At 43.7% G+C, this 21208-nt stretch overlaps 1 protein-coding gene across 3 annotated transcripts in view; it reads right to left on the bottom strand.

Moving 5' to 3' along the window:
• The window catches only part of FARP1 (FERM, RhoGEF (ARHGEF) and pleckstrin domain protein 1 (chondrocyte-derived)), a 283653-nt gene that overhangs the window by 96333 nt on the left and 166112 nt on the right, over positions 1–21208 (bottom strand). For all 3 annotated transcript variants that reach the window (XM_008578376.1, XM_008578369.1, XM_008578383.1), the window contains exon 3: positions 10928–11032. In XM_008578376.1, coding sequence (XP_008576598.1) covers positions 10928–11032 — 105 coding nt within the window. The remainder of the gene's footprint in view (positions 1–10927; positions 11033–21208) is intronic.

Below are 21208 nucleotides of genomic sequence, written 5' to 3'. Positions count from 1 at the left end.
AAAAGAAAGAAAGCATGTTTCACAGTAGCATTTTGAACCTCACAGCGTTTCCTCTTCTACTGTTTTCGTATAGTATTAAAAGACATGGAAGCTTGCCTTCTGACATTTCCTGCCTCGATTTCCCTCCCCTTCTCTGTCATTTCTGTTTATTATCCTTACGGGGCTCAATTTTGCTTCCCTTCTCTGTAGTCTCCACAGAATGGCGACCTGTCCTGGAGGGTCAGTCACTGTGCACAGGAGCTGGAGTGCTCCAGCCCTGTCAGGACCCACCAGTTCCAGCTGCTCTTCTCAAACTGCCCCCCATGACTGCCAGCAGCTATTGGGGGTTCTTTTCTCCTGTCCACCAGATGCCCTACGTCTTCCTCTGTTTCTTCCTGTATAGACATTGATGCTGCGCAGGCTGCTATAGTTTGAATGTCCCTCCCAAACCTCATGTGGAAACTTAATCCCCACTGTAACAGTATTAAGAGGGTGGGAAATCCAACCATGGTATGTGAAAGGTGGGACCTTTAGGAGGTGATTGGATCATGAGGGCTGTGCCCTCATGAGTGGATTAATCCATTCATGGATTGATGGGTTAGCGGATCAATGGGTTACCATGGGTTACCATGGGAATGGACCGGTGACTTTATAAGGAGAGCACACGAACACGCTCTTGCCCTCTCGCCATGTGACATCCTGCATCACCACAGGACTCTGCAGAGAGTCCCCAGTTGGAAAAAGGCTCTCATCAGATGTGCGTCTTGACCTTGGACTTCCCAACCTTCAAAACCGTAAGAAGTAAATTTTCACGTCTTCATAAATTACCCAGTTTCAGGTATTTTGTGATAAGCAACAGAAAGTGGACTAAGCCTCATAGCTGGCTAATGTTTTGTCTCCAACTGCTCATACGTTGGGATCTAGGGCTTATACTGACACCTAGTTGTGCCATAAATGTTGTTTTGTGGGTTTGAGAAGACCCAAAAATGATGCTTCCACTGCCACCATCTTCTCAGGACTCTATCTACTTCAGAAAAGTATTTCCATGTATTTTTTCTTTAACCACGTTGTTTTAAAATGTAGGCATTATTATTATTCAGGTATGATGAGGTGAACGGATCAGGAAAGAACTGCCATGGAAAAGACTGTTACTCACAGTTCCCAAGAGGAGGGGTCACGCCATGCCACAGGAAAGCACCAGGGCTGGTCAGGAAGCAGGAGCAACGGGGGAGCCTGAGCAGGAGCCTTTACTGTGGTTTCCATGGGGAGGCAAGGCAGGGTAAGCAGGTTTAGGACTGACAAGTTTGAATCATTTCAGTGGTGTCTGGAGCAAGGGACTGTCTCTCGTTGTGGGTACCTGGCCCTGGAATGGCTCTAGTGCAGAGGAATACTGCCTCCTGGGGGTAAGAGCCAGACAGGAGGTGGCTGCAGTATGGCTCTGGATTGCTGGTTTGCATATGAAGGATACACTCACAGGGGAGCCCTTTGCTACCTTTAAGAGTTGACTCGCCCTGGGAGGGTGCAGTCTCTCCCTAGTTGGCAAGGCCCCCAGCTTTCAGTGCCATCAAGAATACAGAAAGTAAGAAAAAACAGAGGGAAAAGATCAGTGTTTGCCTGGGGGGGCTCGGGAGAACAGAGAGATGAAAAGGAGGGGCACAGGAGATTCTTAGGGCAGTGAAATTATTCTGCATGACACTGCCATGGTAAACACATGTCATCACATATTTGTCAAAACCTGTAGAATGTACAATGCAAAGAGTGAACCCTAAGGTAAACTTCGGACTGTAGTTAGCGAAAATATATTAATACTGGTCTATCAGTTGAAACTAATATCACACTAATGCAAAATTTTAACAATAAGAGAACTGTGTATATGTGTTGGCGGGGGTGAGGGGACAGTATATGGGAACACTGTACTTTCTGCTCAATTTTTCTGTAAAATTAAAACTGTTGAAAAACAGTGTTTTAATAAAATAAAAACAAAAATATCATGTATCCTACTCCAGCTTAAGAAATGGAAACTTACCCATAGCTGTCTTTTTCAAGTGATCTGTCCTTCTCCCAGACTGTCTTGCTTGAGGAGCTTTGCCTCCTCTGGGGACTTCCCATCAACATAGCCAGCTCTGCATGGTGACAGAGCCCCTCCACAACCTCACCTCTGCTGGCTCCCCAAACCTTCAGCCTGTCCTTGGTCCTGTGATAGCTGTCATTCTTTATATCTGGCATGTTCCTCCTCACCTCCGATGTCCTTGGTTAGACCCCAGAAGAACTGAGGTCAGATGCTGTGACTAAGCAGAGATGAAGGAGGTCTGTCTGACCCCAGGGGGGAGGGGAACCTACCAGTGAGGGACACTGTGGAGTATACTAACATTCATAAAGCAGTTGTATTTTACAGGGCCTAGTTTCCAAAGCCCTGTAGTTTCAGGTTTAGCCTAACTTTTAAAAATTACATATAGAAATGTTAAGCTTGCAAAAGACAGGAAACTTTCCCCAGGCTAAAGTCTCTGTTGTAGATAAAGAATTGTAACATAACAAAGTTGTGGGCTCAAGGACAAATGCCTTAGAGCAGGTTAACCTGAAGTTGCTTTATTGTTGTGTAAAAATACTGAGGAAACTGCTGTGGGAAAAGATAGTATCTGCTAAGAACAAACTTTTGTTGGTAGATCGACTTAACCTTTTGCAAATTGCATTATGGAATGTCACTTTGTTATTTCACTGATATTACCAGCTTCTATTGTTAAACTATACTTAGCCATAACTCCACCTATGTTCCCTTTCTGTAACTTTCTGGTCTGAAGAATAAATACTGAGACAGAACCCCAGTTCAGGGTTAATTTCCTGAGGAGGAATGCCTCTCTCTTGAGGGTTCCAGGGAATTAACCCCTTTGGGATTTCTCACTGCTCAGAAGAAACAGGCTTTGAGTAACCCTTTGCATCTCCATCACCCAGAGGAAGAGAAGTGACAAAGAGAGTGCAACAGGATGCCTGTCACCCCAAGGAGCTGCGGTTCCTGTGACCGGCTGCTGGCAATAGTCTTCTCCCGGCACAGAGGAGGACAGAAAATAAACGACAGGTGCCAATCTTCTTCTTAAGTTTTTACCAGTACTTATTTATAAGAAACTAGGATTGTTTTATCAGGCCCATGAACAATGCTGCTTTAATAAAGGATTGGTGGGCTGGCCTCATTGGTTTCTGAGTTAGAATAAAAAAATCAAATACAGGTGGGCTCTCTCTATCTGCAGGTTGGACAAAGTTTCAACCACCCGAGGATCAAAAATATTCATTCATTCATGCATGCATGCATGTATAAACAAACAAACAAACAAATAAATAAATAATGCAAATATAAATAATATAGTATAACTATTTACATACCACTTACATTATATTAGGTATCATAAGTAAACCAGAGATGATCTAAAGCATACAAGAGGATGTGCATAAGTTATATGCAAATACTGCAACATTTCATATAAGGGATTTGAGCATCTGCAGATGCATCTGAGGGGAGTTCTAGAACCAATCCCCACCAAATATGGTAGGACAAATGTACAACAGATATCTGAGTGCCTACTATGTGCCATGAGACCTGCTGTGCTCATTACTATAAAGTATCTGAATTCACCCTCATGAAAACCTTGTAAAGTAGTCATTTATGACTCGTTTTTCAGATAAAGTATAAAATCAAGGAAGTTAAGAATCCATCCAGCTGCTGAATGACAAAGTGATATTGAAACAGAGATTTACAGGCCACCAAGCAGAGGTCTTCCCACCACCCTCACTAGTCAGTGAGACATCTTACTTATCAGACCTGTTAAGGTCACGTGGCTCTCAGGGGCTGAGAGAGCCAAGGGGAGTACAGCAGACAGAGACCCTGCTGTGGCCAAGGCAGGCACCTGTGAGTCCTAGTTAAACGATTTACTGTTAAACATTCACCTCTCTGAATCTGCTCATCTGTTCAGTGTAAAAAGTAGATTATAAAATACCTTCCTCAGAAGAATATTATAAAGCACAGACTGGCAGGCTAAGGCACATGGGCCAACTCTGGCCTCTTGCCTGTTTCCATACTGCTCTAGCAAAGATTGGATTTCACGTTTTGTTTTTTTTTTTGTCTTTTTCCATGTCCGGCAACGGTTCGCAACCCTCAGTGTCGCCCCCGTACCGGACCGGGACCGGCAATGGAATCGCAACCCTCGGTGTTGCCCCCGCACCTCGCTCAGCCAGTGAGCGGGAACCGGTCTGTATGTGGGATCCGAACCCTCGACGGGAGCGCCGCCGCGCTTCCCAAGCGGCGCACTAGCGCAGTGCGCCACCGGGCCAGCCCCAGGATTTCACGTTTTTAAGTGGTTGAAAAGATCAAAAGAAGAACTATGTGTTATGACATGTAAAAACTACATGAAATCTCAATTTCCCAGTCCATAAATAAGGTTTTATTGCAACACACCCAAGTTCGTTCATTTGCATATTGTCTATGGCTGCTACTGTCTGGCAGTGCAAAACTGAGTATAAGAAGACTCTTCCCTTGACCAAACTATAGTTAGGCTCCTCTGAGCCCTCTTCTCACCATGCCTAACCTCGGGCTCCTGTGTCCAGTTTGAGCAAGAATCCTGCTAAGTCACAGTTGAGAAAGAATCCCCTGGTTAGCTCTCTTAGCTCACCTTCACAGCAACCTAATGGCTTTCTGCCCTTTCACCATCCTTCAGACTCTAGGTACCAATTAGCTGGCATATTAAGTACAGCATCTTGATTCCTAGGATCAATAGCGTTTCTGCCACAGAAAGCCCAATCTATTTTTTAAAAAAGCTGATTGAAACACTTCTCTACTCTTTGGGGCCATCCTTTAGGGACGGCTGCCTGGATCCAAGGAAAACAGCAGGCCAACCTTGCATGTAAACACAGCAATCTACTCTATTAATTGACAAGCCATGGGACAAGTCTAATTAAGGGTAGAGCATAATTGATTATTTAATAATTACCACTAGCTTATTTACAACCTTCAGCAACATATCTTAGACTGTGGAAAACACTCATTTTCTCTTTAAACTTTGTCAAATCCTTACTATGGATAATGCCCTGACTGGAACATTTACATGATAGAAACGAGAAGATGGATAGAAGGCTGAGCAGGAATTTGAGTTGCCTGAATTCAACAGCTTATACCCAGGAACAAAGATCCACAACCTGGCATGCCACATACTCTGGGGGACAATTAGTTTCCCATGTATCACACACAGGAAAATGGGCAAAACCACTTGTGACAGCCCCATGATTGGGCATTATGAGACCGACCATTCTTTCTCTTGGTTTGGCAGATGTGTGAGCAGCCTCCCAAATGAAGCCTGGCCGAGGTAACAGTCACAATGGTGGTATTAAAAAATAATAGTGGGGCCGGCCCGGTGGCACACTGCTATAGTGCGCCGCTTGGGAGCATGGTGGCGCTCCCACCGAGGGTTCGGATCCCACATACAGACCGGTTCCCGCTCACTGGCTGAGTGAGGTGCGGGTGCAACACCGAGGGTTGCGATCCCGTTGCCGGTTCCGGTCCGGTACAGGCGCGACACTGAGGGTTGTGATCTGTTGCCGGACACGAGAAAAAGACAAAAAAAAAAAAGAGTGATGGCACACCCATGTTCACTGCAGCATCATTCACAATAGCCGAGAGGTGGAAGCAACCCAAGTGTCCATCAACAGATGAATGGGTACACAAAACGTGGCATACACACACACACACACACACACAAACACGAAATATTATTCAGCATTAAAAAACAGGGAAATCCTGTCACATGCTACAACATGGATGAACTTATGCCAAGTGAAATAAGCCAGCCATAAAAAGACAAATACTGCATGATTCTACTTATATGAGGTTCCTAAGTAGACTCGTAATAAATAGAATAGCCATTGCCAGAGGCTGGAATGAGGGGAAAGGGGGAGTTGATGTTTGGTGGGTACAGAGATTGTTTCACAAGATGAGAAAGTTCTGGAGATCTAATGTACAACAATGTGCATATAGGTAACTCTACAGAACAGTATACTTAAAAATGGTTAAGATGGTAAATTTTATAATATCTGGTTTTGATCACAATAAAAAAATAACAATGATAGCAATGAAGATAATGACTGTAATAGTTTCTGTAACTAATGGCTTCTGAACATGTGAACGGTCCCAAACACTAGGCTACCTGCTACCAGATATGATCACATTTTATCCTTTCAAAATCCCCATGAGGAGGGACTGTCACCCCTGTTTTACTCATGAGCAAAGTGAGGCTCAGGAAGGTGAAGCAACGTGCCCAGCCACCCTGCTGCTACAAGGCAAAGCAGCAATTTGAGAGCTGTCGGTCTGACTGCAGAGCGGGTTGCAGTGACCGTGACACACACCGCCTGTCTGGAAAGGCAGCACAGCCATAGAATCGGGGAAGGGAACGCAAAAGTTACATTTTCAAGTAACTTCATCTGGGGACAGAGATGAAAATCCACCCAGAGTTTATTACCCTCACAGGCGAGTTTCTCTTCCTCAGTTAATCCAATCAAGGCTGGTCCTTGGCACTTCCAAAAAAATGTCCCATCAGCCAGCCTCTGAGCAGTTTTTGGTCATCGTTTCTGCTATTGTGTGCTTTTACTTCATGGCATTTTGGGGTAAACTTTTATCGAAGTTATATATCTGTATCTATATGGCACATTTGTAAGTGTAGAGCTCACTGAATTTTTACAAACTGATTGCACCCACAGAACCGCACACAAATCAAGAAACAGAACATGGCCACGACCCCAGCAGGTCTCCTTGTAGCCCTCAAGTCATACTGTTCCCTCTAATATCACAGATCAATTTTGTCAAAAGAACTTGTTTTTAGAATTATATGAAATTAACTCTCCGGTTGAGATTTTATAATTGACAGTAAAATAAAGAGATATGGTCAGAACAGAAGGGTGACCGAGAGCTCGTATCTAGACAGATCTGAACTTGAATCCCAGCTCTCTGGCTATGTGCCTTTGTGAAAATAAACTCTTTAAGGCTTACTTTCCTCAGTGGAAGAAGGGGATATAATGGACCTCGGTAGGAATGAATTAAATGCTGTATGTAAACCTAGCATACAGTGTCAATTACTCTCTAGAGCAGCTGTTGGCAAACTATGGCTTCCTGATTTATAAATAAAATTTTATTGGAACAAACACATGCCCATTTACCTACTGTCTATGGCTGCTTTTGTACAATAAGGATGGACTTAAATAGCTGGAGCAGATACAGCAGGTATCTGTTCTTTTACAAAGTCTGCTGATCCCTGCTCTAGTATGTAGGTCACATTCACCATTGTATCCACAGGTACTAAGACATTCAGCACATAGTAAGTTCTCATGCAATGGTTTTTATTTGTATAATGAGTGACAAATAAACACCTACTTCCTTAAGTTATCATTAGTTTGTTTTGCAGTTGAACACACTCCTAAACAAAATTGTAAGGAAGGAATGAAATCATAAATACCAAGCCTGATAAAAACTTGCAAGTCAGTCCAGCAGGTACCTAGGAAGATTAATAGGTTTACAGATCCTAGCAAAAGAGCAACACCCATGGCTAACAGAAAAGGCACTGAACTTGGAGTCAGAGGAACATGGTTAGAATCCCCACTCTGCTAACTGGCAGAGCCAGACATGGAACAATCCCCAGGATCTCAGTGCCCTCATTCCCTGAGTGCAAACCCTGCTACTGATTTCTGGTGTAGAAAGGCGGCCTCAGCTGAGCTGGAACAGGACAAGAGTGGAATGAGGGAAGCCCTTAAAGCTTGCAGTGATTCAGGCAGGCACTTAGCGGGGTTGTTAGAAATAATGAGATAACATATGTCTTCGGGTGTTTTGAGAATCATTATTTTAACCTAAAATAAGCCCTATGAAACAATGTTCCATAAACTTGCTGTGCTGTAATTATGTGCTCCCTTGACTCTCTCACTAAGCTGTACACTCCTAATGAATGGGAGCCGTAGCTGCTTCTTGCTGTCACTTTATTTCACCTTTGTCCACAGTGTGAAGTGTGATGCCTGACAATACAATGTATGCACAAAATACTCGTTAAAAGAATCAATTAATATGGAACTAGATTTGACAGGTCTGTGGCCATATGGTAGACAAGAGAAAAAGGGACCGGGAATCAGGGAGGCTAAGATTTAATGTAGGGACTAGAAAATGACAGTGTGTTTGGAAGTGGGAATTAGTCAGGAAAACACAATTTGCCCTCATTGTTAGGCACACAACATCAGTGTTAGGCGCACGACATCAGTGTTAGGTGCACGACATCAGTGTTAGGCGCATGGCATCAATGTTAGGCGCATGGCATCAATGTTAGGCACATGATATCATTGTTAGGTGCATGACATCAACGTTATGTGCATGACATCGTTATTAGGTACATGGCATCAATGTTAGATGAATGACATCAGTGTTAGGTCATGACATCATTATTAGGTACATGGCATCAATGTTAAGAGAATGACATCAGTGTTAGGCACATGACATCACTGTTGGGTGCATGACATCACATTATTAAGTACATGGCATCCATGTTAGTCTAAGGACATCATTGTTAAGTGCATGATGGATCGACTTAATCGCCACTGCTATGAGCAAGGTTTGGGGGAGGAGCTAGCGAGTCCCCTCCTGCCTGCTCCTTCCTTGGAATATTCTCTTACCTTCTCTTAGGCTCCCTCCAATGCCATGCACCACCTGGGCCCCTTCCCTTCACACTCCACGCTCTCATCCAGTTTCAGAGCTTCAACAGATATTCAAATTAATCGTATGACCCTTGACTTTGAATTTCCTCTCAGATCACTTTCCTGTGCTCCAGGCGACACACCTGGAACTGCCCACTGGACATCTCCCCTGGAATGCCCGCTGATGCCCCAACTCCTTGTGTCTGGAATGGACTCATGATCTTCACCCCTGAGGCTTGTCTCCTCCAGGGATGGGCACTAGTGTCCACCCAGGTGACAAAGCTGGGAAACCAAGCCATTCTGCACCCGCTCTCCCTCACAAGTCCGTCCATTCAGCCACTCCCCCCACAGCACCCCAAATCTCTTGAAGCCACCCACCTCCCTCCAGCCCCCAACTCCCCACTAGTTCCAGCCAGCCTGGCCTCCTGCCTGAATCACTGCCAACTCCTAACGGCTTTCCTGATCCCAGCTTGTCCTAGTCCAACCCGGTTACAGCTGTCTTCCTAAACCAGAAACCAGATCGTATCGCAGTCCCTTTAAAACACAGGCACAGCTCCCAAACACGCTGGCTCGGTGCAGAGCTGTGCCGTCCATTACAGCAGCCCCAGCCGCGTGTGACTGCTGAGCAATGAAGTCCGGCTAGTCTGAACGGAGAGGGCTGACGTGCCAAATACGCAGCAGACTTGAAGACTCAGCATGCAAATATCTTACTCATAGTTTTGCACTGATTTTGTGTTGAAAGGATAATGTTTTTGGACATATAAAGTTAAGCAAAAAATATTTTTAAATTAGTTTTACCTGTTTTTTTAAAAACCTTTTTTTAAAAACATAACTGCTAGAAAGTTAAAATTACGTATGTGGCTCATGTTATATTTCTACTGGACACGGATGTCTAGAAAGCCCTTCCCCATCTGGCTCCCTGCCCACCTTCCAACCTTCTACCTCTGCCTTCGCCATGGCCCTCCCCTTCTCACCCCTCCACACTGGCCTTATTTGCAGGTTCCTGAATAGCCAACATGCTTTCTGGTCTTTGTACACGGGGTGCCCCTTTTCCCTGGAACGTTCTTTCTATTAAGTCAATTCCTACTGGTGTCCCAGGACTCAGTTTTGCAGTATCTGGGAAGGATTTCTGAACATAGATGTTGTTTGTTGTGGCTGGCTGGTTAGCTCGGTTGGTTAGAGTGTGGTGCTGTTAACACCAAGGTCTGGGGCTCGATCTCTGTACTGGCCAGCCACCAAAAAAATTTTAAATATTGTTTGTTTTTTCCTCCCCCCCAACAGCCCCTTGCTCCAGTGGGGCACCCATCACATACCCTGTACTGGCCTCTGACTCAAGCCTGACTCCCCACTGGGTTATAAACTCCCTGCGTCTTACTCATTACTGGATCTCAGTGCAGTGATTAGTAGACATTCCGGGAACTCAGCACATACAGAATGACAGAATAAAAAGAAACACAGCCAATGAATGTACAGACTTAAAAGGTGACTAATAAAAGGTAGACTTGGATACAGCCTTAAGAAAGTGCCATCAACCAAAAGAGATAGAAGTACTAGGAAGTGATGACCTCGTTTTGGGTTCAAAATGGTGAAAGGTTTTTTAATAACACTCTGACATATTTAACAATTTTAAAATGGTTGGACCTGTTGATTGGGCAATTTCATGGCTTTGAATTGGAACTACTGAAACACTTGGCCATGAGTGTAAACACAAACGTACTAGTATGTTCACTGTGGCATCATTTGTAATAACAGAAATATGAAAACAACCAAAGTATTCCATCATTTACAATGAAGGTTGTAAATGATACATATCCCTCCAGTGGAAGAGCACGCAGCTCTGAAAAAAAGGAAGCAGATTTCTCTTTTGTGGGGGAAGGAAAGTATAGGACACTGGATATTGTTTCCTCACATTGTGTATTTCCAAGATACATGTTTGCACTTATGCACACACAGACTTTCACTGGAAACACACACCAGAATATGTGTGCTCACAAGGTAATGGTGGTTCCTAGAGGAGAGGTGGGGGACAGGGTGAGAGGAGGACGTCCTTCACTGCATAGCCTCTTGGAACTTGTTAATCCTATGCATTAATTACTTTTATTATAAAAAAAAAATTACCAAGGGCTGTCTGGGTGCTTTTTTCCTCTATTTATTTCTGTATGGCCAAGGAAAGGTACTGAAGATTCCCCCTCCCAAGATGAACAGACAGTAAAATAGCAACATTAATCCTGCCATCACCTACCGTGATCTTTTTGTGATCAGGAAACTCCAGGCCAAAATAGTCGCCTTCCACAAGGTTGAGGTGGTTGCAAACTGCATCTAGCAGCACTTTTCCTGGAGCCCTTTGCTGTGAACAGAAACAAAAGGTTTTATGCCCTCTGAGACACACAGGGATGAACCCACAGCTCCTCCCCACAGGAAACCTCTCAATTCCCGCGTCCTTTACAGCTGGCCACCGCCCACCTCCTCGACACCCTGAACACTTGCCCCATTCACACCTCTGCACCCTGCTCCTGCTGTCCCAAACCTAGATATGAATCTCTGCCATTTTCTCCCCACCCCAATCCTGGGTGCCCCCCCCCTTAAAGTAATAGACTTTATTTTTTAGACAGCTTTTAAGTTTACAAAAGGTTAAGCGGAAAATACGAAGAGTTCCCATGTATCTCTCCCTCCCACACCCAGAGCGTGCTCCACCTAGTCAACCCTCCCTCCTCCCACTGCCTGGCAACCGCCGCGCTACCCACTGTCTCCATGGTGTTGCCTTTCCCAGAATGGCACATAGCTGGAATCATAAAGTATGTAAGCTTTTCAGACTGGCTTCTTTCATTTAGTAATATGCATTTAAGATTCCTCCGTGTATTTTTATGGCTTAATAGCTCACTTCTTTTCATTGCTGAATAATATTTCATTGTCTGGATGTACCATAAATGCACCACTTTGGTAGAGCAATCCACCGTTCCCAACATACTTCGTGCATGTGAGCATTCCCCAGAAAGGCTAAAAACTATTTCATTTTTATTGCTGAATAATATTTCATTGTTTATCTATTTACCTATTAAATGACATGTTGGTTGCTTCCAAGTTTTTAAGAATAAAGCAATTATGAATGAAGCTACTATAAATATTAGCACGCTGTTTTGTGTGGACATAAGTTTTCAACTCATGACCCCAAGCTTTTTTGTGTCTCTGTGTCTCTCTCCTCCTCCAGAAGTATGACAGCATTTACGGCTTTCTTCTCTAGGTTCCTACAGCACTTTGTTCAGATTCTCATCGAGACCATACCCACATTGAAGGTATATTCATCCCTGTATCCACAATGCCTAAAAACTGACCAATTCTGCTGATATGACTGAATGAACCAATGGATAAAGTTACCCATTCACTGTATTATATATAATTAAGCATCTACGAGTCCGTGTCCCCAATTGATTTGGGGCTATTTATCTTTATATTCCTATTGCCTAACAAAGCACCTGGTACTCAATCAATGTCTGTTGAAATCAATACTACTCACGTATTTTCTAGACACTGAATCTATGGGGAAAGGGAACATTATATATAAAAACCCAACTTCTGCCCTACAGAGCTTAGAATCACATGCCTCAATTTCTCTTCACTATTTGGTAGATGCCTAATGAACCAGTAGTAGCATGGATCAAACTCTGCCATATAGATCAAACCCTGGAAGAAAAATGTTTCAGTGACATTGCCATCTACACTATTATGGATTCAATTGTGTCCCCCCAAAGTTCAATGTGTTGGAGGCTTGGTCCCCACTGTGAAAGTGTTGAGAGGGTGAGAGATCCTATTATGGTAACTGAAAGGTGGGGCCTTGAAGAGGTGATTGGATTGTAGGACCAGGCCATAGTGAATGGATTATAACAGTGGTCAGGGGCGTGGTTCTGAGGGCTTCAAAAGAAGATCACATGAGAAGTCTGCTCTCTCTGCTTTGCCCTTTTCTGCCATGTGAGACTCCTGGGTCACTGTCACCACCACCAAGACCCTCACAGATGTGTTCCCTGGACTTTGGGCTTCCAGTCTCTGAAACTGTAAGCAATAAATTTCATTTCTTTATAAATTACCCAGTTCCAAGAATTTTGTTGTAAGCAACGGAAATGGACTCATACATACACTTACTGCTTTTATACTTCCACCTCCCTCCTGATAAGAGCAGAGCATTCGGGAACCAGTTAGTGACCCAGGAGACTGACTGACAGTAAGAGTTGAAGCCTGGGGAGCACGCCGATGGGCATGTCATTAGCCCATCCCAGCATGACCTGTAGAGCCAATAAATATGCCTGAGTGGCACGAAGATATTCACAGCTACCTGAAGGTGTGCATATTTCTCCATGGAAAAATCCCAAACTCACCAGGCACTAGACCTTGAACGCCTGTCCAAGGTCACTGGTGGAGTTACTGCACTTGCATTGATGGCAGGAGTGACATGTGATTATGTGTAACCCGCATGCTTCCCTGCCAAACTCCCTCCCACCTCCACACACACTTACCCAGAGGAAGAGACTTAAGAGAGCAGCAGAGATTACTAGTCACCAGTCTTATTTTCCACCACTTTGGTACAGCAATCCACTCTGCTTCCGACATACTTCCTGCATGTGGGCATTCCCCAGAGAGGCTAAAGTAGGGGGACAAGGAGCTGCTCTGTACCAGTCCCTGGTCCCAGGTTCAGGTTCACACACCAGCCCCCAAAGAGCAACATGGTTAACTTATGCTAGTTATTCTGGATCCTCTCACTCTAGTAAAATCCGTGGACATTACTAAGAACATTACGAACATGGGCCAGGGGATAAACAGTTGTGGAAGACTTCCTGTATTTGTAACATTTTTTAAGGGAAGACCTCACTCCAGTTTCACAATCCTTCTTTCTCACAATTCTTGACACTTCCTATTTGTGACAAAAACAAGCTACCAGTGATCTAACCAGCTGGCAGGCACTCATGCCTCCCAGAGAATTCCTGGAACTAAGGGAATTTGATAACTTCATCTAGATTTACAGAGCCTGGGAAAGGAAACTTCACAATTCAACACTGGAAATCTGAACAAATGAAAAAAATTGATATACAATGGATGTCTTTATGCACGTGGTGTTAAACTGAGCACTTTACAGGAGAGGAGAGTTAATGACTAACCAGGGTCCTCTGCTGAGTCAGCAGAGATTTTGTGAACGCCCTGAACATATCTTGGTAATGACACGGGGCTGGGTTGAGTCCTGGAACCTGCGGCCTTCCCTTGGCATTTCAAACACTCATGTGCTCCCAGAGACAAGGGCAGCAAATGACTGATGAACTTCCTACAGAGCAATAGGTTTGAAATAGATGCTTGGAATCTAGCTAATAAATAAGTCTGATCTCAATTTTTAGTTATTTCTTTAAAATTTATTATTTTGTACAAATGTTTACAGAAAATGACTTTTCTAAACTGTACTAAAGTTTTGGGTTTTTTTTAATAGGGAGACATCTACTCATGGTTTGAATGATATCATTATAACTCCTAAAATTCATCTATAAAATAGATACCTTTAACTCATTACATGAATTCCTGTGTAAATGTTGGCTACAATCAGTGATATAAGGAAACCCAGTATATAGTATGACTAGGAAGTATTTATAAGGACTTAAATGCACCCACTACATGGCAATTTCAGGGGTAAATGACATTACAGTGAGCTCCATGGACTTAGCATTAACATCCCAATGTGTCCTGGAAAGCTGCAGCCTAAACTGCGTCCAGACATCATGATACCATGACGCATTCGGGGACCCCATTTTCTTTTCTTTTAGGAATTGGTATAGAACTGTCTGGGTGTATCAATGCACCCAAGGCTAAATTCTGTTTCAGAGAAAGCAACTCAGAAAAGGGAGGCTCAGAAAGTTTCCTCCTCATTCTGTAAGAAAAATTCTTCCTTTCTCCATACAGTAGATTTACTCCATCAGTCTGCAGCATATTTTCTGTGTACTTGTCTCCAACGTGTTTTCGAACTTCACTCTGAAAGTAACTCTTCCAAATCACATCACAGGATGTAAAATGTTTTTGAGTTTCTCAAAAAACTACAAATAGAATCATTACATCACCCAGCAGTTCCACACCTCTTGGTATGTATCCAAAAGAACCGAAAGCAGGTCTTGGAGATACCTGTCCACCCACGTTCATAGCAGCACTAGTCGTCACAACAGCCAAAAGCTGGAAGCAACCCAAGAGTTCATCGACAGATGGCTTGATAAACAAAACGTGGTACAGACATACAAGGGACCACTATTCAGCCTTAAAAAGGAAGGAAATTCTGAGCATCACGGATGAACCTTGAGGGTGTTGTGCTAAGTGAAATAGCCAGTCACAAAAGGACAAATACTATATGTTCTACTAAAATGAAGTGCGGAGAGTAGTCGAATTCATAGAGACAGAACGTGGAATGGTGGCTCCCAGGGGTGGGGAGGAGGGAGAGTGGGGAGTTAGTGACTAATGGGGACAGAGTGCCAGTTTTGCACAAAGAAAAGAATTCTGGAAATGGACACTGGCGACGGTTGCACAGCAGTGTGGACGGACGGACGGAACGCCACTGACTGTACACTTACAGTGGCTCAAATGGTACATTTTATGTTATGCATATTTTACTACAGGAACAAAATGCAGAAGAGGAGGGAAAAGTATCCAAGGAACAGAGCTCACATCTATAAACATCTGGAGACGGGGACTTGCAGGACAACCTGTTAACTCTACTTTTAACAAGAAAATAAAGAATCCATCTCTTTACATTAGACCTTAGAAAAATATTGAGGGTAAGACCTTATCACATGGGGAGAATAAGTGAATATCTGTGTGCACACACTAAATAGTTGCTAATATTCCTTTCCACAAAGAACTCTTTTATATGTCTGGCCAAAAAAAAAAAAAAAAAAAAGGCATAAAACGAACATCTTTGGAAGTAACCACAAATTATGCATTTGGGGCAGGCTTTGCACTGAAAGCCAATGATGGGACTCAAAAGCTACAAATCCACTAGACCTTTACTGCTTAAAACAAAAACTAAACAATAAAAAAAAAACCTGTACACAAGTCAATAAAATTTAAGGGAGAAAAAAAGGTAGCAGCAGCATTAAGATTAATAGATTAAGCTGGTAGAACACAGAGAAGAGACCTGGAGGAAAATTCATCTGCAAAAGTATTTTCTCAAAACACACACACACACACACACACACACACACACACACTCTCTCTCTCTCTCTCTCTCTCTCTCTCTCTCTCTCTCACTCGCTTAGGGATGTTCAAACTATCATACATGACGAGGGGAAACCAAGTTATCTAGGCATCATTTGAAAACCTGTTAGTAACAGTTTAACATGTAAGAGATCTGATGACAAATTTTTTTTAAATGTCCCTAACTACTTGTATTGGGGGCAGGGGGACAGATCTCTAAGGTTCTCATCACCTCTGAGAAAGTGAATCTAGCCAACCCCATACACTGGTAGTTACAATATCCTAGGATGTTATATCATATTATGTATTCCAGAAGTGTACTCCTTACAAGAGGCCAAACAGTAATTATAATGTTTTATTTTGGAGAACAAACCAGCAGTTAGTGAAACCATGTAATCAGATTTTTATCACTTTTTTCTTATTGGCTACTTTTAATTATGCTCCTAAAGCATGTGAATTTTAATCTAGCGCACAAACGAGTTGGCTGACTCCAAACTGTGTCTCTACTGCTTACTCCGTTTTGAATCGGCTTTTCACTGGATCCTATAAAATTAAATTTAGAAGGAGGTTTACATTCTTATGGGAATGTCTGGCAAGTGAGCCCGGAATTCAAATTGTATGCACCTTCACATACAGCATCAAGCTATTAAAATTGCAAATCAAAGTTGCTGTAGTTTTAAAATATATCTATGTGCCTTTAAAATATATCTATGCCTTCATGTTATTTCTACTGCATAAAGTTTTATGTGGGGTATTTATTTTTTCCTCTAAAAGAATAAAGACACAATTCTTCCTGTAGGTTGGGGGTATATTCTCTCCCTCTCCCTTTCCCTACCTGCTCGGAGTCTAAATAAATTAATCCCCTATTTAACAAAGCTAAAGTTCTGCCTTCAGAAATTATCTCATAGACGAAATCTATATTGTTTGACCAGGTTTACAAAATTTGTATCTACCATGGTTTCATTGGGCCTTTTCTGGAAGCATTTTGTTTTTTTTCTGTTTTGGGATTAGCGCAGCCATGACAACCAGGGCATGCTCTCATCCAGCAGAAGGAAAAGGCTTCTCTCAGAGGCCCTGTCCCCTCTTTCCTACCATTAATACCTACGAGAATATTGTTCAAAGTCCTATAACCCCCTAACCCTCAACCCATCTCATCTTAGGGCATTACAAGGTCACACATTCTCTTATAGCCCTTTGGCAGTTGTTGGCCAGGCAGGCAGAAGTATTAGTAACTACGATGGCTTGAGGAGGCTGGGGGACACTTATGGGGTGACTATAGCCAGACGCGGGTCCACACCACACTAGGTACCGAGGGAACGGAAGTCAGGGACAAGCGTCTCTCTCTGAGGCGGTAATGCAGACAAATAACCATCTAAGTTAGAATACACAGTAAGTGGCATGTTAGAGGTACTAACACAAAGCTGTAGAAGAGAAGAGAGCAACGGGCTATGCTCTCTGGGGGCAGTGCTATGTAAGGACGTTTGAAAGCAGCCTGTGTGAATGGGTCGTGAAGGCTGAGTAGGAGTTTGCCAGGTGAAGGCAGATGGAAATACGATGTCTTAGCCAGCTGGGGCTGCTGCAACAAAACATCACACACTACATGGCTTAGAAAAACAGAAATTTATTTTTTCACAGTTCTGGAGGACTGGAAGTCTATAGCCAAGGTGCTGGCTGATTTGGTTCCAGGTGAGGCTCCCTTCTTGGCTTGCAGGTGGCCACCTTCTCACCGTGTCCTCACATGGCAGAGTGAGGGTGAGTGGGAGGTCTCTGGTGTCTCTTCTAAGGACACTAATCCTATGGGGTCGGGGGTCCACCCTTATGACCTCATTTAACCTTAATTAATTCTTCACTCCAAATACGACCATGCAGGGTTAAGGCTTCAACAGATGAATTGGGGGGGAACACAATTCAGTCCACAGAATGCGGGGTCATGAAAGGCTAGAGGTACTATCTCCCTTCTAGGACTGATGTGAGAATTAAATGAAACTATGACCGCAAAGCATCTAGCAAAGAACACATGACATAGTTCTCTATTATTGTCCTGGCTACTGTGACGGAGAGGGGAAATTTGAATTTATAGAATGAATGACAAGGGAATGGGTTGGCACTGGAAGGAGGTCCCATTTCCCAGCTCCATGGGCATGTCTCTGCAGTGTTCCGGGATGCAGAGCCTGGCTAACACAGCAGCATGCTGCAGGACAGTATCCCCAGAGATGGAGTCCATGCTGGGCCTGTGCTTGAATCTGCCTCAGAACTTGGCTGGATGTGATCTTGAGCAGCATTTCTCCAATGGAGCGTGCCCAGTGACCATCTGCAGATATTGATAAGCTGCAGATACTGATGCCGGAGGACTGGGGGTGAGGCTGGAGAAGCTGGGCGTCTAACAAGCTCCCAGGGGCTGCTGGTGCAGCAAGGATCAGCTTTGCGTAGCAAGGTACCAGACATATGATGAGTTGCTACCAAATGACACACTGGTCCTCAGTAGGCAGGGCTGGCCGTCTCTGTGGCCTCTCACTCTGATTTCCATCTGGAGTTAATATCAAGCCTGAGACTCAGCCACAAAGATCCCAAACCCACTGTTATGGACTGAATTGCATCTCTCAAAAAGAGACAGTGAAGTCCTAACCCTGAGCACCTGTGGGTGTGCCCTTATTCCCAAAGAGGGTCTTTGCAGATATAATCAAGTTAAGTCATATGGGTGGGTCATGATCCAGTATGACTGGTGTCCTCCTAAGACAATGATGTGAAGACACAGACATACAGGGAGAGCACCTCGTGATGCTGAGGCTGCAAGCCAAGCAGCATGGACGATCAGCCCCACCAGCAGCAGCAGAAGAGTCAAGGAAGGACTCTGCAGAGTCTCAGAGGGGGCACAGCCCTGCTGACACCTGGACTTCAGACTTCTAGCCTCCAGAACGGTGAGAGAGTACATTTCCATTGCAAGCCACCCAGTTTGTGGTATTTTGTCAGAGAAGCCCTAGGAAACTAATACAGCCACTTTCAGGGCTACCCTGTCACCCATTCCTTAGCCACATGTGAGCAGAAACAGTGCAGTCGATCCCTTTCAAATAAAGAGATCACAATGAAGTAATAACCCAATAAGCAGATTTGGAGTAATATAAAAATTCTGGCCTTCCAAATTTATCCAACTTGATAATCAAATACACTGAACAAATAGTATATTTATACTAATTGTGGGAGGTAGTTTATTTTTCTCACCGCTAAAAGGTATTCTTGTTTCTACTGTTGTTGCCCTAGATGTGAACATTACTCTACACTGAAGTTCTGTTTACAAATTTTCTCCTCCGAGACCCTCACAGCTTACCTAGGTGAGGTGGAAGAAGCCAGAACCCAGGCTCAGAAGTCACAAAGTCCCAGCATCTGAGCTGTTTACCCAGAATGTCCGCTCACCTCAGCTTGGCCCTTCCTAACCCCCCAGCTCATAGTCAACAAAGCAGAAATTCAAGGAGAACACAATTTGAGAATTCCACAGGAATCCACCTGTCTGTCTGTCAATGCATATTTTTCCTAGAGAGATTTGCACAAGACCACTGCCAGATTGGGCTTAATATAAACTAGGAAAAGAATGACAGACTTGTGACTAAATCTGGCAGACTGAACACACGCAGCTTATTGCCACTGTATCCAGAAACCCCACTAAAATGACAGTAAAAGAATAAAAAAAGGAATAAACTCATAGAAAGCAGAGAAAATGAGAGGAGACAGAAAGTGAGAGATTTCCCCCAAATTCTGGAAGATGACAGAGAAGAAAGCTGAAATCTAATTACAGAGGAGAGGAGTGTCAGCTATAGGAAGCAACCAAATTATGCAGAACTCCCCAAAAGGTCAGAAATGGTACTTCCAATGATGCAGGGTGTGGTAAAAATCTTCTAGAGACACTATAATTTGAATCCTCATATAGCTATATATAGTTTTGTTTTTTTAAAAAAAAAACACAGGTTACAAAAAGGAGTATTTGGATAATAAAGAGCCAACAGGAGCAAAAATTTCACTGGAAGAGTTTAAAGTTGAGAACTCCCCTGGAAACTAGACCCAAAGGTAGAGAGATGGGAAAGAAAAGCAGATATAAGATATTTAAAGCTTTGGCGCAAGAGGCCCAACATCTAGAAATTATCTTAGAATAAGATGAGAAAATTTTCTGAACTTTCCAGATTGAAAAGGGCCAAGGAGTGTGTCACAGAATGAATGAGTAAAAGCTCATCTCAAGGCAAATTATTGGGAAATTTTGGAAAATAAGGAATGAAAAGAAGTTTCAAAAAGTTATTAAGAGAGAAAAGCAAAGAATAAAAACAATCAGAAAGGCACAGGACCTCTTGAAAGCACATTAGAAGCCAGGACAGTCTTCCGGTCAAGATGGTGGAATAGACGGTCCCCAGAGTCACTCTCTCCCACAAATCAACCAATTTACAAGTATAAAAAAGCAACGACAACCAAGCTGGGGCCACTAGAGCTCAGGGGAAGAGGAGGAGAGACCTACAGAGGACATGAAAGTGGGAGAGGCCACAAGAGAAAGAAAAAAACCACTCAGACTGTTTTGAGCCCCAGCCTGCATCTGGGCTGGAGCTGCTGAGCGCACAGAGCAGGAGCCAGCAAAAGCCGCAGCTGTGCCCTTTGGATGAAGTTGCTTGGAGGTGGCAGGGGAGAAGGACGGCAACACCTCTAACAGGGTTCCTGTGGACTCACACAGGAGTGAGCAGCCACAACAGCTCAAAAAAGGAGCCACTCAGAGGCCAGTGAGTCATCACAAGGGACCAGAACATGGCCCATCCCATGGGGAGTGTTTGCAGCATAGGCGGTGGGGGAGACAGGTCCACCAGGAGAACACTGGGGCAGAGCAAGGACAGCTGATCTGCCCCCCAATCAGTGCAGGACCACTCAGAGGAGACTGGTCAGGAATGCAGAATTGCATGGGGTGCAGTTTGATGTAAACACTCAGGCTCAGACCAGAGTTTCTACACAACCCAGGTGCACCAGATCTCATGAGACCTGGAAGAACCTATAAAGTCAACCATTAAAACCTGAGTGGAAAAAGGCTTCCCTAGGGAATCAGCAGCAAAGCAACTATTTAGCTCAGCCACAGAGCTCAAGTACTGGTCCCCACAGGAAGTTCCCCATTTTAGAAGTAAGCAAAGGACAAAAAGTTAGTTCCAGTGCAGAGTTAAAGTGGTGGGAACAGAGAATAATCCAACACAGAACTGAAAGAAAAAACAAAGTCCCCACAACCAGAGACAAAATTTGATATTAACTAGTAAAGGGCTCATTTCACCAAAGAACACCTATGACACCTAGA

Source organism: Galeopterus variegatus, unplaced genomic scaffold (assembly GCF_000696425.1).
Source record: "Galeopterus variegatus unplaced genomic scaffold, G_variegatus-3.0.2 Scaffold74, whole genome shotgun sequence".
Lineage (NCBI taxonomy): Eukaryota > Metazoa > Chordata > Mammalia > Dermoptera > Cynocephalidae > Galeopterus > Galeopterus variegatus.
Note: the sequence above shows the minus strand (reverse complement) of the source record. Positions and strands in the feature narration are given on the sequence as shown.